This window comes from Scophthalmus maximus, chromosome 13, assembly GCF_022379125.1.
Source record: "Scophthalmus maximus strain ysfricsl-2021 chromosome 13, ASM2237912v1, whole genome shotgun sequence".
NCBI lineage: Eukaryota > Metazoa > Chordata > Actinopteri > Pleuronectiformes > Scophthalmidae > Scophthalmus > Scophthalmus maximus.
In genome coordinates this window covers 20,107,230-20,119,547 of record NC_061527.1, presented here as the reverse complement: position 1 = coordinate 20,119,547, position 12,318 = coordinate 20,107,230, and the positions used below count along the sequence as shown (strand labels likewise).

Genomic DNA, 12,318 nt, shown 5'->3' with positions numbered 1-12,318 from the left:
GCACGATCATAATTTTGTTAGCTTTTCCACTTAAAACAATCATGTGTCTGTTTAAGACGGGAAGATTCCAGCGAGTGTGACACCGAAGCAGAAATGCAATCATGAACCCATCATTAACTTCAAATGATCGATTGTAAGAGCGCTCCTAGGCCCGGTGCACATTGTGTGAAGGTCAGGCCCAACATCAAGACGGATTCAGTACGTTATTGAACCAAAGCTCTCATTTAATCTACTTTCCTTCTGCCTCTGTCTTCATTCCAGACTGTCTTTTCATTAGCCGCCCCCCAGCACAAGACAAATGTTGCTCTGGGTGGCCCTAGGTCTGTCTGCACAGGGTATCCATCATTAGGATGTGCCATGTAGCGCCGAGGGTCACACGCACACACACATGAGTCTGTGTAATTGCAGATGGATACCCGCGAGATGAGATGATTTACAAGTGGAGGAAGAACTCTGTGGAGGCGGCTGACCAAAAGTCCTGGCGTCTCTACCAGTTTGATTTTATGGGCCTGAGAAACACAACAGACATAATAACGACCACGGCAGGTAAGAGGGACCGCTTCTTTTCCCCAGGTTTCACACGTGCAAACATTAAGTTAGTAAGCGGTGGTGTGCAATGCTGATAGCCGGAACTCAAGGACGTGAGAGCACAGGGACTTGTCTTGGGTATTGAGTCTAAAACTTCACATGCATTACACAGCAGTACCGCTAACTACTAACTCTCTGCTCCAGTCAGTCACACACCCATTCTCTTTCTCTCTCTCTCTCTCTGCTCCAATCGATTTGCCATCTCAAACTACTCAGTTGCTTTTTTTTCATTTGCCTGCTACCGCTGCCTCTTTAAACCCAAAGCTGTTGAAGTCATTTTCTAATAGAAAGTACAAGAACACCAAAATATCTGCCATCATGCCGCACTGAATCATACGATGGACTATTAGGCCGTCTTAAAGAGAAAACAACTCTTAGATTTCGAAAAAATAAGGTCATTACGAGAGTAAAGTTGAAATGAGGAATGTGGAGCATCTAGCTCAGTTAGTGTAGGTTTTCGCAAATAATGAAACACTTAATCTTGGTTGTGCAAGAAACTGTCTATTCCGAAGAAAGAACCACACGGACTTGGAGGACACTGCCTCTGTTGTGGAGGAAGAAAAGAAATTCTAGTTGAATTATAACTTTTCTCTTTAAATGTTATGACATTTTTTCTCTCATTGAATTACGATCTTATTCTTGAAATCTCAAACGTTTTTTCTTTTTCATCTTCAATATGGCACATTTGAAAAATTTCTTTTGCTCAATGACCCTCTCCTCAACATGCTGTCCTTTTTTAATTTTTTTTTATATATACTAAATCATCCTGCTCAGTTCCAGCAGGTTTCTCACAAATGACCTTCATATGATATGATACCAATAACAAGTTCCCATATTTCAGCTATCTGACATCGTTTATAATCCTTAAGATTTCAGTCGTGGTTAATTCAGTGACACCCATGGTTACCGTGGTAACATGAAAAGCAGTTTGATACTACGGCACAACATAAAGCTGCTTAAATGAAGCCCCGATAGCGTGTCGGGAGCGGGAACAGTAAACGGAGAGGATGACGAAATAAAAACATTTTCTGTGAATCTGTAGGTCATTTTAAAACCAGTGGGGAATGGTGGACGCCACCAATAACACCCAATAACTACAGTATACAGAATGTAAATACGTTGCAAGGCTGCTGCTGTAAACAAATATGGCAACCATAAATTGTATCAAAGACTGGTTCTGATTTTATGACCATAATCGAGAAAATTGTTTTTTTATAAATACCATACTTGTTAATAATGCAATATTATTTTCTTACTAGTAATAATATCTCAAATCGGATGCGGAGAGGAAAGGTTATAATATATTCAGCATTGCATATTAGAAATTATAATGACTATAATGAATTATATAATAAATGCTTCATATTTTATACCGTACAAGGTACAATTTATATAAATAAATGTGTGGTACATTGTCGGCAGGCCCACGTGCGTCAGTGAAGTTTACCACCGAGCTCTGCTGTTGTCATTTGCGCAGGGGACTATGTGGTGATGACGGTGTTCTTTGACCTGAGCAGAAGAATGGGCTACTTCACCATCCAGACTTACATCCCCTGCATCCTCACTGTGGTCCTCTCCTGGGTCTCCTTCTGGATCAAGAAAGACGCCACACCGGCCCGAACGGCTCTAGGTACTGTGGACCTCCTGCAGCTCAGCGGGGCTTCGTGTCTGAAACGCTGCCGAGTTCAACTTTGGACATGTTGTTTCTTTGAATATGCTTGTTTTTTTGTTTTTTTCATGTGCCATCATCTATTCAAAGTGGATATTTGTTCGCCACTTTAACTCGCATCACTCCATCTGCTTCTTCTTCTGTTTTGTTGTGCCCTTTCCCTCCTTTGTACACACTCTCTTTTTGTTGTTGGTGCAGTCCTGTGGAACATTCGGGTGAAGGTAATTGATTTCAGTCGTTTTCTTTTTCCTTTTTTCGTTTTCTGTTAAAATGTTATCCACATTTTAAGTGAGGTGTTTGCCCTGCCCTTCAGTTAAGAAATGGGGAAAATGCTACTTTAAGTACAGCAATTTCAAACGTTAAGGCTAATAAAAAATGATGACATTATGTACTGCATATGAACGGCTTTGGAATAATTTGAATGTCAAATTTCTCAGTGGTGAGCCAACGTCATGAAAACATCAGCCACTCCTCCACAGTGAAACATTGCCATGCTGTTGTATCGTCTGCTCGCAGCCACTCTGTCTGATACCATACATTCACCACTGATGAAAGGGACGAAGGTAGAAAATGAAGAAGGAGTACCAATTAATTTGTCATCTTTTCTTTAAAGCATCTGGATCAGGAGAATGAATGCATGAATGAATGAATGAATGAAGGTAGTGAGTGGACCTTATTTGTGGACTGGTCGTAAAGGTACAGGGCCAAACCTGATGCTCCTTCTATTGCTGAGAGCAGAAACTCTAGAACATGTGCCACAGCGTCACCAGAAAGCAGGTGAGGGTAATCACCACTGCAGCAAGCAGAGGTTTTAAGGAAATTTGTGAGATGTCCGCCTGAAATAGATGGCGCCGGCTTGTTACCATGGGAACCCCAGTGGAACGGCTGCAGACATTTTTTCTTCTTCTGACACAATGGAGGACGAATGCCTGAAAATGGTTTGCTCATGAGTGTCAAAGTGGATTTAAAGAATTTTGTCAAAATGAAAGTGTTAGGGTCTAACTAGGCAGCTAGTTGCCACTGTTAAGATGGATATATCTTTAGTTTTACAGTACAATGATGAAAGAGAGGCAGAATAAAGGCTTTTCCATGCTTATTAGAGAACCCTAAAACCAGACGAATCAATATTTTGAAATTAATATTTGTTGTAGCACCCCATAAGTCCACCAGATCCTCACATTTCCTCCAAAGATCGGAGGACTATTATACATATATATTGCGAATGGGGTCGGTTGTAGTGACAAACCATAAGCTGTATAACAAGATGGACATCATTACAGGTCCTCAAAACCGCCCCCTGGTGGTTGGCTACAGTATAGACCATCCATGTTAACAGATGAGACATGGTTCGGAGGTCCGACATGAAGTAACAATGACCATGTGGCACGTGAAGCTAGACAGAGCACACTATAGAAAGGGAAATGCAGGGGCAGAAACAAGGCAGGTACAGCTGTGTGGTGATATTGATGAAATGACCAAGAACTGAAAAGACACTGAAAGTGTTACTCTATGGTGTCCCAATTCTGGGGCTGCCCATTTCTGTGGCTACATCTGAGGACCGATTGCGTCGCAGCAATTTCAAAGGCTCGGCCGACAAATTTGTCCTTCCATCCATGCAACAAAGGACACAACACGTGGATTCTGCCCAGCTCAACCTATCGAAGGATTCATCGCGTGCTGGTGACAAACTTTCGAAACCACGGGCAACTGCAGCTCTGTCGCAAGGCAGCACCAGTAAGTGGTGGAACACGCTGGTGATGGCCATTAAGAAATCCTGCGTAGACCAGACCATTTGATTGTGGTTCGGCCATCGTGGTCCACGAGGCCGACGGAGGTGGGTGGCCTCCTCTGGCTGTGTAGACCACCACGTGAAGGTAGCAGACCCTGAATTGGGACAAGTCTACTAAGTAAAAATAAAAGAAGAAATGTTTAATTTATCTACGTCCACACAACGCGACTTAGAGCCTCGCAATTACAAGACAGCAAGTCGCGTAGTGTACGAACGGGTCAACGATCTTACCACTTGTAAGTGGCGTAGTGTGTCCGAGGCATTAGGTCATTTTTCACCAAAATTCACCAAACACCGATTTTGTGAGTTGTGTGTGTTTCTCCTGCATTACTGTCCTCTCTTGAGATCTTAATGTCAAAGGGACAAATGTTACATGAAAACAAAGTGAGAAAAAAATCATTTAGCAAAACCTGCAATTGCCTGAGATTCTTCAGCAGAGGAAGGTGTGTAAATATGAGCTGAGCCTGAACTAAAAAATAGATCCAGCACAAAGCGGGGGGGATCCGATCACTACACGTGAACAGTTCCTAAGACCCCCCCCCCCCCTTTCTTCTGACCATCAGGTATCACCACAGTGCTGACTATGACGACTCTCAGCACCGTGGCCAGGACGTCTTTACCCAGGGTGTCCTATATCACCGCCATGGACCTGTTTGTCACCGTCTGCTTCCTGTTTGTCTTCGCCGCTCTGATGGAGTATGCCACACTGAATTACTACTCATACTGTACCAGAAGACCCAGCTGCATGGAACCGAAAAGATCGGTGAGTTGGTCTTTTTATACACATCTATTTAATACTCTTGCACCAGCACTCGCTAGACGTATTCCTTTAATGAACCTACTGAATGACTCATGAGAAAGTCTAAAGTGTCGATTGAGGTGAGGCACTTACAGTATGTACAGGGTTACTGTCAGGGTGATAGGAGGCAGGTATATAGAGGCAGCCAGTCTTCTCTTCCACCACAGTCAGGGGTCCCGCAGCAGGTCCCGCAGGTCCACAGAACAGTTGGAGTTGCAAGGTTCAATCTTCACAACCCTCTCTTAAGTTCAGCGAGGTCCCTTCATGGCCGGGTGTTAGATGTCCGTCCAAGTTCGGTTTACTGTGATTCGTCTGTTGTTCTTAGCTTTTACTCTTCATTTGTTTTAACGCTTTAAACTGTTAGTTTCTCCTTTGGGTACTCTCACTCCTCTTTCAGTCTGTCCTCCTCCGTGGTTTCTTTGTTTAGACTTTCCCGCCTTTTTCGCTCACAGGTGTGCCTGATTTATCAGCTCCCTTCCCCCTCCTCCCCACCCTTCATTTCCTGTCCAGGTGGAAAGTACTTCCTGCATAACTTCCTTTCTGCTACATGGCACATCAAAAAAAGCTTTGCTTCGCAAATGTTTGCATGAGATTTCTATGTTTATTGCACAAACCGTCTTCAAACAGTGTCAATCCCATCCCTGAGAATAATTAAATATAAATAAGATATTATATAATATATATATTCTGGATATCTGCCTCTGCCTCCGTATAATAATCTAATTATCCGTCAGTTTATTGTAAATCTGCTACTGCATTGCTGGTGTATGCCTTGAATGACATTTTTTTGTGAAACATAGAATGCTTGACATAGACAAATTACATGATTTTCTCAAAATGATTATTTTACAGTAACAGTCTCTGTTCACCTTAAATAAAAAAGAAGCCTATTGAAGTTCACCCTAACAAACTATCTATCGCCTACAAATGTGCTGTGTGAACGTGACTTGGACTCGGAAATCTGCTTTGCCTCCCGCCTTTTCTTCACGACCTCATGTCTCCTCTCCTCAGAACTACTCTGTCCTGGATGTGCGACCTCCACACACCGTCATCGCTTTAAACAACTCCCTGTACTGGCAGGACTTTGAGGACGCCTGTGTCTACGAGTGTCTGGACGGGAAAGACTGCCAGAGCTTCTTCTGCTGCTTCGAGGAGTGCAAAGAAGGTGCATGGAGAAAAGGACGCGTCCACATCGATCTGCTCGAACTGGACGCGTACTCGCGCATCTTCTTCCCCACCTCCTTCTTACTGTTCAACGTCGTCTACTGGGTGGGCTATCTCTACCTTTAGCACACCGCGGGAGCCCGTTCGGCTTCGGAAAGGAGTAGAGCACAATTTGACAGGAGAAGTTCAACTCAGATAAAAGGTAACACCAAAATGAATTCTTTCCTGTGGTACCTTGAGCCGTGTCCTGGAGATGAGCCACAGTGTGCCGGCCTGTTCCGAGCAGGTTGGCAGGGAGGACAGGAGGGACCGTGTGCTAGAGACAATACGTAGACAGACGGGGAGGTGTGCTCCGCACTGCAACGCCAAGCTTCTCTGTCAGGAGACAGACACGTTCTTGTCCAGCCATCAGGCAAATCAAGTTGAGGGAAACTCCGACGACGTTCAAACCATTCATAGTGCCTTCCTCTGGAGGGGTAGATGCTATCTGCTACAATAATCAGGGAGAAAATGATTTGTAAAAATAAAAGAGCCTGGCCTTGACTGATTATGACCGCTCTCATTTCGGAGCTTTGAGAAACAGGCTTTTTTTTTTTTGTAACAACCACACAAAGATTCATTCAGTTCATCCTGACTTTCAGCCAGTAGCCATGACTCATTCCCTCTTGCTCGCAAAGCTATTACCACCCATCTACGTTATAATAAATAAATGGGTTCCCAGGGAAGAGGAGGATCTGAATCATCTTACAGTAGAAGTAATCATTTGTGCCCTACTGGCATATTTCTACACATTTTAGGACATGTAGTCGATGTTTAAAAGGTTCTTTATATTGTATTAATGTTTGTATTCGTACAGGGACACATCTCTCATCCAGGTGTCCTTGGTGTGTACCCAGGGACTAAAATTATTAGGGGAATGTCGCTTAAATAATTGCCATGGGTAAATGGCAACCGAGGACCGAACACCAACGTTGTGTACACACAGCTCATTTTAAAAATTACATTTCCTTTAAGGGAATAGTTTTGTGATATTTGATGCTGCTCCACTAACACAAAGAGAAATACTTTTATGAACGCTTAATTCAAACAAAGCATTTGTCAGTAACAGGTCGGCTTCGTAAATTATAAAGACTGACACTTTAGCTCCTGTAAAAACATCTTTCATACACTCTGTGGACAAAATGGTTACACTCAGGACAAAAGTCATGGTTCCAAATTTGAAGTTTTGACTATTTCCTCGCCATTTCCTCAACAATATGTTCCCTTATCATGTCATATATGAAAAACCATTCGTGTTTCATAAAAAAACAATACATTCATTCAGCAAACTTATGATCAGGATGTTGGTATAAATATAATATTGATATATACTTTTTATTGTACTTTTTTGACACACACATTGTGTCATTGATTTTTAAATCTACACTATGGCCACCAAGTTTGGAGGTGAGCTGTTTTCAAGAAAATTAAAGGAAAGAAAGAAAGATATTTAGAGCACAGGCAGTACTGTAAGAGCGCAATGAATAACTCTTGGCAAATAAAATCAAAACAACAAGCGTGTTCCCCATAACTATTCCCTTAAGAGAAATGAGATAAATGCTATATGTATTGATTTGATTAGAGACGTACATGTGATTGTAGGGGCTTCAGCCGTTGTAAAGATAAGAAATCTTGTGTTACGTAGACACTAGACATGTCTGCTTTTGTGATGCCTCTGCTTCGTTACAGACTGGGGCCCTTTGAGGTGAAACACCCACAGAACAACAGGCAATCATGCATATAATTACGATAGTGTTAGTTCCCTCAATATCACATATGTATACCATGTACAGTATGAGCAAGTTACTTCTTGCTCAAGCTCTTAGCACACAATATACCATATAAAGTGAAGAGGTATAGAATTGCGTTTCCTTCTCTCAGTGATCCTACGGTTCTTTTCTTGACACACACTTGGTAAACGGGATGACCAAATTGAATATAACGTCTGTTATTTGTTCATTACTTTTGGCAGAAATATAATGATCCCGCTCGCTAGGATCGCTCATCTTGGTTTGGCCTCTGACCCTTGTTTGCATGCAACAGACAATTAACCATCACCCCGAAGACGTTGTAACACGTTTTTGAGATAGAGTTATAGTTTTCATATGGGCTGTTTGTTTCATAATTCGATTTCCCTTGTATTTAGACTGTTGAATTGCCTTAGCGTAGCCTGCCCAGAGATGATATGAAGACTTACAGAATTACATATTTACCTCTCGTAATAACCTCGGCATGGTGAAGACCTCACCTCAGCGGAGGCTACTTCTTTGCCTCGGGCAGTAGACTTAAGTGGAACTTTTTTATATCCCGCTGCGGAGCTGTTTTCTCTGTATTATATTTACTCTGTATGTACCAAATATTTCACATATGTGCCCACTCATTTATGTTTTCAGGAAAAAAGTTTGAACAACCCTAGAACCGTTAAATTGATATGTTTCGCTACCACAAAGACAATATAGTTTGGCTGTGGAAACCTTAAGAAGTAAAAAAAAATAGATATATTGTGTATATATGTACACACCACATTGGCTTTTGAAATGTGGAGTATTGGGGGATTGCCAGGGTTCACGCTGAAACTAAATGGTCATTTTCTTTTTTCCACTTTGGGAAGGACGGTTGACCCTGCCAGCACTGGTGTCAAGTGTCGCCTACCGTGCCTGCAAACAAGACAAACAAGATGCTGAATGAAATGGATGCTCGTCACATCTTCTCAACATACGCAAAGTACACACGGCAGTTCTTCTTCTTATGGTTTCCTTTCTTTGGTATCCATGCCACTAACCCAACTTTATGTCGAGGGTCAAACTCCCACGTGGCGTTTTTCATTGGCCACAGCCTGAAGGCAAAACAGTTATTTTGAAGCACACACATATATATATATATATATATATATATATATATATATATGATCAGTGTTTGCTGATGAAGGACAGTGCAATAAGATGCTCTGAGTGGTGCTACACTTTACAATAACTCTTGCATTCTCCGTGTTTGTGTGAAAACAGATTTTAAGTTCCAACGACGTACACTTTTTGTGGCACTTTTGCCTTTATTACACTGGAAGAGGGAGGCAGGCAGACAGATATGTCAGGCTGAGTCACATTGCATTGCAATAACTTGTAACTTTGTGTTCTGCCGAATGGGCCCTGACTGTTAAAAAATCATTCTGTCAACTCGTACTTGTCTCACTACTGTATTATCAGGCAATAGTGTCGGAAACAACACGCCAGAATCAGACGCAAGGAAGTTCTTGTAATATTTCAAGAGTTATTGTGAACGTGGCTCCAGACGGTTTTTATCCAAGTTTGCTAAAGTTCATTATATCATCTTTACTGTACGATCATATTTATACTACTTAAAATAGGATTTCTCATATGGATTAATAAAGAATTTTGAGTGCAGGTTACTTACTCTTCACATAACGTATTTACATAGACCACTCATGGAGCCCCCATGAGGTATAAATTTAGGATTTCATTAGACACAATGTCACATTTGGACAAAATAAATTCAATGTGCCTCCGATGTGTTACATTTCTCACATCAGATTTTTCCGTGATTTTCCAAACTCCTGTCTGTATTTGCTAGAGTCTGTATTTACTAGAAACAAGGTGTTGTCTCTAGCTGGACAGTGGACATTTGGGGTATTATCTTTCCAGACCGTGGTGGGACAGCAAGGAGGGTGAACACGGGGAGGGATTCGGGATAGCGCGGGCATGTGTGTGTGGCTCCCGACTGAACGGGCGCCGGTCTGGGCGCCCTGTCGTCTGTGGCCAGGGATCAGCAGGACTTAGTCAGATAGGGCGCCGAGGCAGCGACAGACATGTGGAGGTGAAACTTATCAGTCTGTCGCGGATGTTTAATGTAAAACCCTTTTGTGAAGCAAGTTGTGTATTTTGTGACTTAGTTGAAGTACAATAAACTCAGTGCAAAGGCTGCGCAGATTCTAAGCCACTTGCAGTCCGTACTAATATAATGAATAAGCCAAAGACATTTCTGTTTCAGTTCATTCTCTGACAACTGAAATGACGTTCGAAGGAGTTATTGTGTACTGAGTTTGATGACTTTGCTTCCCACTCATTCTGTGCAGTGGTGTGAAGTGTCATTTAAATGGAAACTAGGAGCGTAAAACAGAAACAATTAGCCTAGAAGTGCTCGAAGATGGCTCGTGTCATTTCACCCACTGCCGAATAATTAGTGGCAGGAATCTCACCCGCTCTGCCGAGGACGTGTGTCTCTGCAGCAGCCTGTACACAAAGTGTGCTTCTGCCACACAATTCATTCTTCGTAGCCAAACTTTTGCTGTGGTGAGTCTCATTTCTGTTGACATGTGCTATCTCCTATCTACTGTATACAACGAGACTCGGCTGTACACCTTTTCTGCTTTGCGTTTACACATTCGTGGCTTCAGTGTGACTTAGATATCCCATTACTCAGTGGTACAGTCAAGTGCGAGTGTTGGGATTGTACTCCTCAACAGCGTGGTGTCCTGTGAGTGGGGTTCTTTTGATGATATTGCTCCTTCGCCTCCGGTATCTGCAATCCGTCTCTGACGACCGTGCTTTTCTTTTTCTTTTTTTTCGAACCTGTGGTTCTTTTTATAACTGAAATGTGCGTCACTACCTAGGAGCAGAAAAATATGGAATAAAGTTTCTATTCATAAATGTACACCGTTGCAATCAATTTTGCACTGTCAATGTTATTTGTTCAAAACGCATTCGATTTGAAGCTATTGTGGTAGTTTGAGTTGTTGTATTAGAATATGTGCCTCCTGATAGACAATATCTTACCTCGCCCCCTGTGTTTTGTTAAAAAAATTATGCAATGCATAAGCGGACCTATTGGGGAACTGCTCATTCATATTCATAAACTGCTCAGAACCTGCGAGAGGGACACAAAATCACTGCCGCTCGAGTTGCACCTTTGCAAAAGACGTGAACCCCTTATCTGCTGCAGGTTGTCACGGTCACCCTGTGAGAGAGAAAGGGAACAACACATGTTTTCTTTTAACCTCAAAATCAAAAACAAATTGGGCCGGAGTCCGTCTTCAAATTCAATTGTGCATGTCTACAATTCAATAAAAGGTTTTCTGCCTAAAGGAGTAGATGAGTAACATGATTGGTTGTCCCGAGGAAAACCGTTCGCTCACAACCATGAATAAATAAATGATGGAATTGCGTTTGCCCTTTCACCACAGAGGCATAATATGAGTCTCTTCACCGAACAAACATGAACTATGAACAAACACACACACAGGGTATGTTCATGAACACACACAAAAAACATTACAAGAGAGAGTCTAAATGATTAAATCCCAATCAATCACTAAATAAATACAAATGGTGTATTGAGAAAGGTAAGAGTCAAAATTATACCTAGTATGAAAGCACTCTAACTAATGATTTGAATGTTCTGTGCACGTCTGATACATTACTGTTGGTCTGCTGTGATCTAATAAGGTTATCCAGCCACCACAGATTTTGCTGTTCTATTGGAGAGATATGATATTTAAAACAAGTTTCAATATGCACTATATCTTAATCTTGCTAATACATTATTTCAGATACAGTAGATTTTTATTGGATTTCATCTTTTTCTCCCCTTTGCTTCACCCTGTATTTTTTCATTTGCTTGATGAAATAGCTCAACATTTTCTGCAAAACACTATTATGAACTCATGTCTTTCCATTTAAATGAAGAAACTACTCCCGGCAGACAATCACCTTCATCACTGGCTCTGTCCAGATGTAGACAATTCATCTACAAACACTCACCATCATTCAATATTTCCCATGTTCAATTTGAAAAAACTAACAAAAACTGGGATGTAAAACAACAATTGGTGGTTATTACCGTATGTGCAGGAAAAGTAACTTCCTGGAGTTTGGGCTTATTTTGTTCTAATTAACATTTCTCAAAAATATCTTATCGGATGAAATTGATTAAAGGATGAATGATGACATTGCTGGCAATTTAATGAGCAGACATGAGAGTGGAAGGCCCATTCCACATTCTCACGTAACCCACAGCAAGACAAGGAAAGAAATTATAATATTATAATAATTATTTTGACAGGCCTTTCTTTAAAGCTCCATCCAACAGGTGTAGTTATAAAGCTATGAACAATTACAGAGCAAGATTATGAAATAAGCTTCAGCAGCAATTCAAGAAATGATGCAAACAGCATTAGACTAAACCTTGAATTGGACAATAATGGCCAACGCCTCTGGTATTCCTCTTCATGTCAGAACCACTCATCAAGCTTTAAAG

At 41.6% G+C, this 12,318-nt stretch overlaps 1 protein-coding gene across 1 annotated transcript in view; it reads left to right on the top strand.

Moving 5' to 3' along the window:
- Positions 1 to 8,909, top strand: part of LOC118318449 (gamma-aminobutyric acid receptor subunit gamma-3) — a 35,941-nt gene extending 27,032 nt beyond the window's left edge. Inside the window, exons 6-9 of the mRNA XM_035648099.2 lie at positions 409 to 546; positions 2,066 to 2,218; positions 4,610 to 4,809; positions 5,857 to 8,909. Coding sequence (XP_035503992.2) covers positions 409 to 546; positions 2,066 to 2,218; positions 4,610 to 4,809; positions 5,857 to 6,135 — 770 coding nt within the window. The 3' untranslated portion in view covers positions 6,136 to 8,909. The remainder of the gene's footprint in view (positions 1 to 408; positions 547 to 2,065; positions 2,219 to 4,609; positions 4,810 to 5,856) is intronic.
- The last annotated feature ends 3,409 nt before the right edge of the window (positions 8,910 to 12,318 follow it).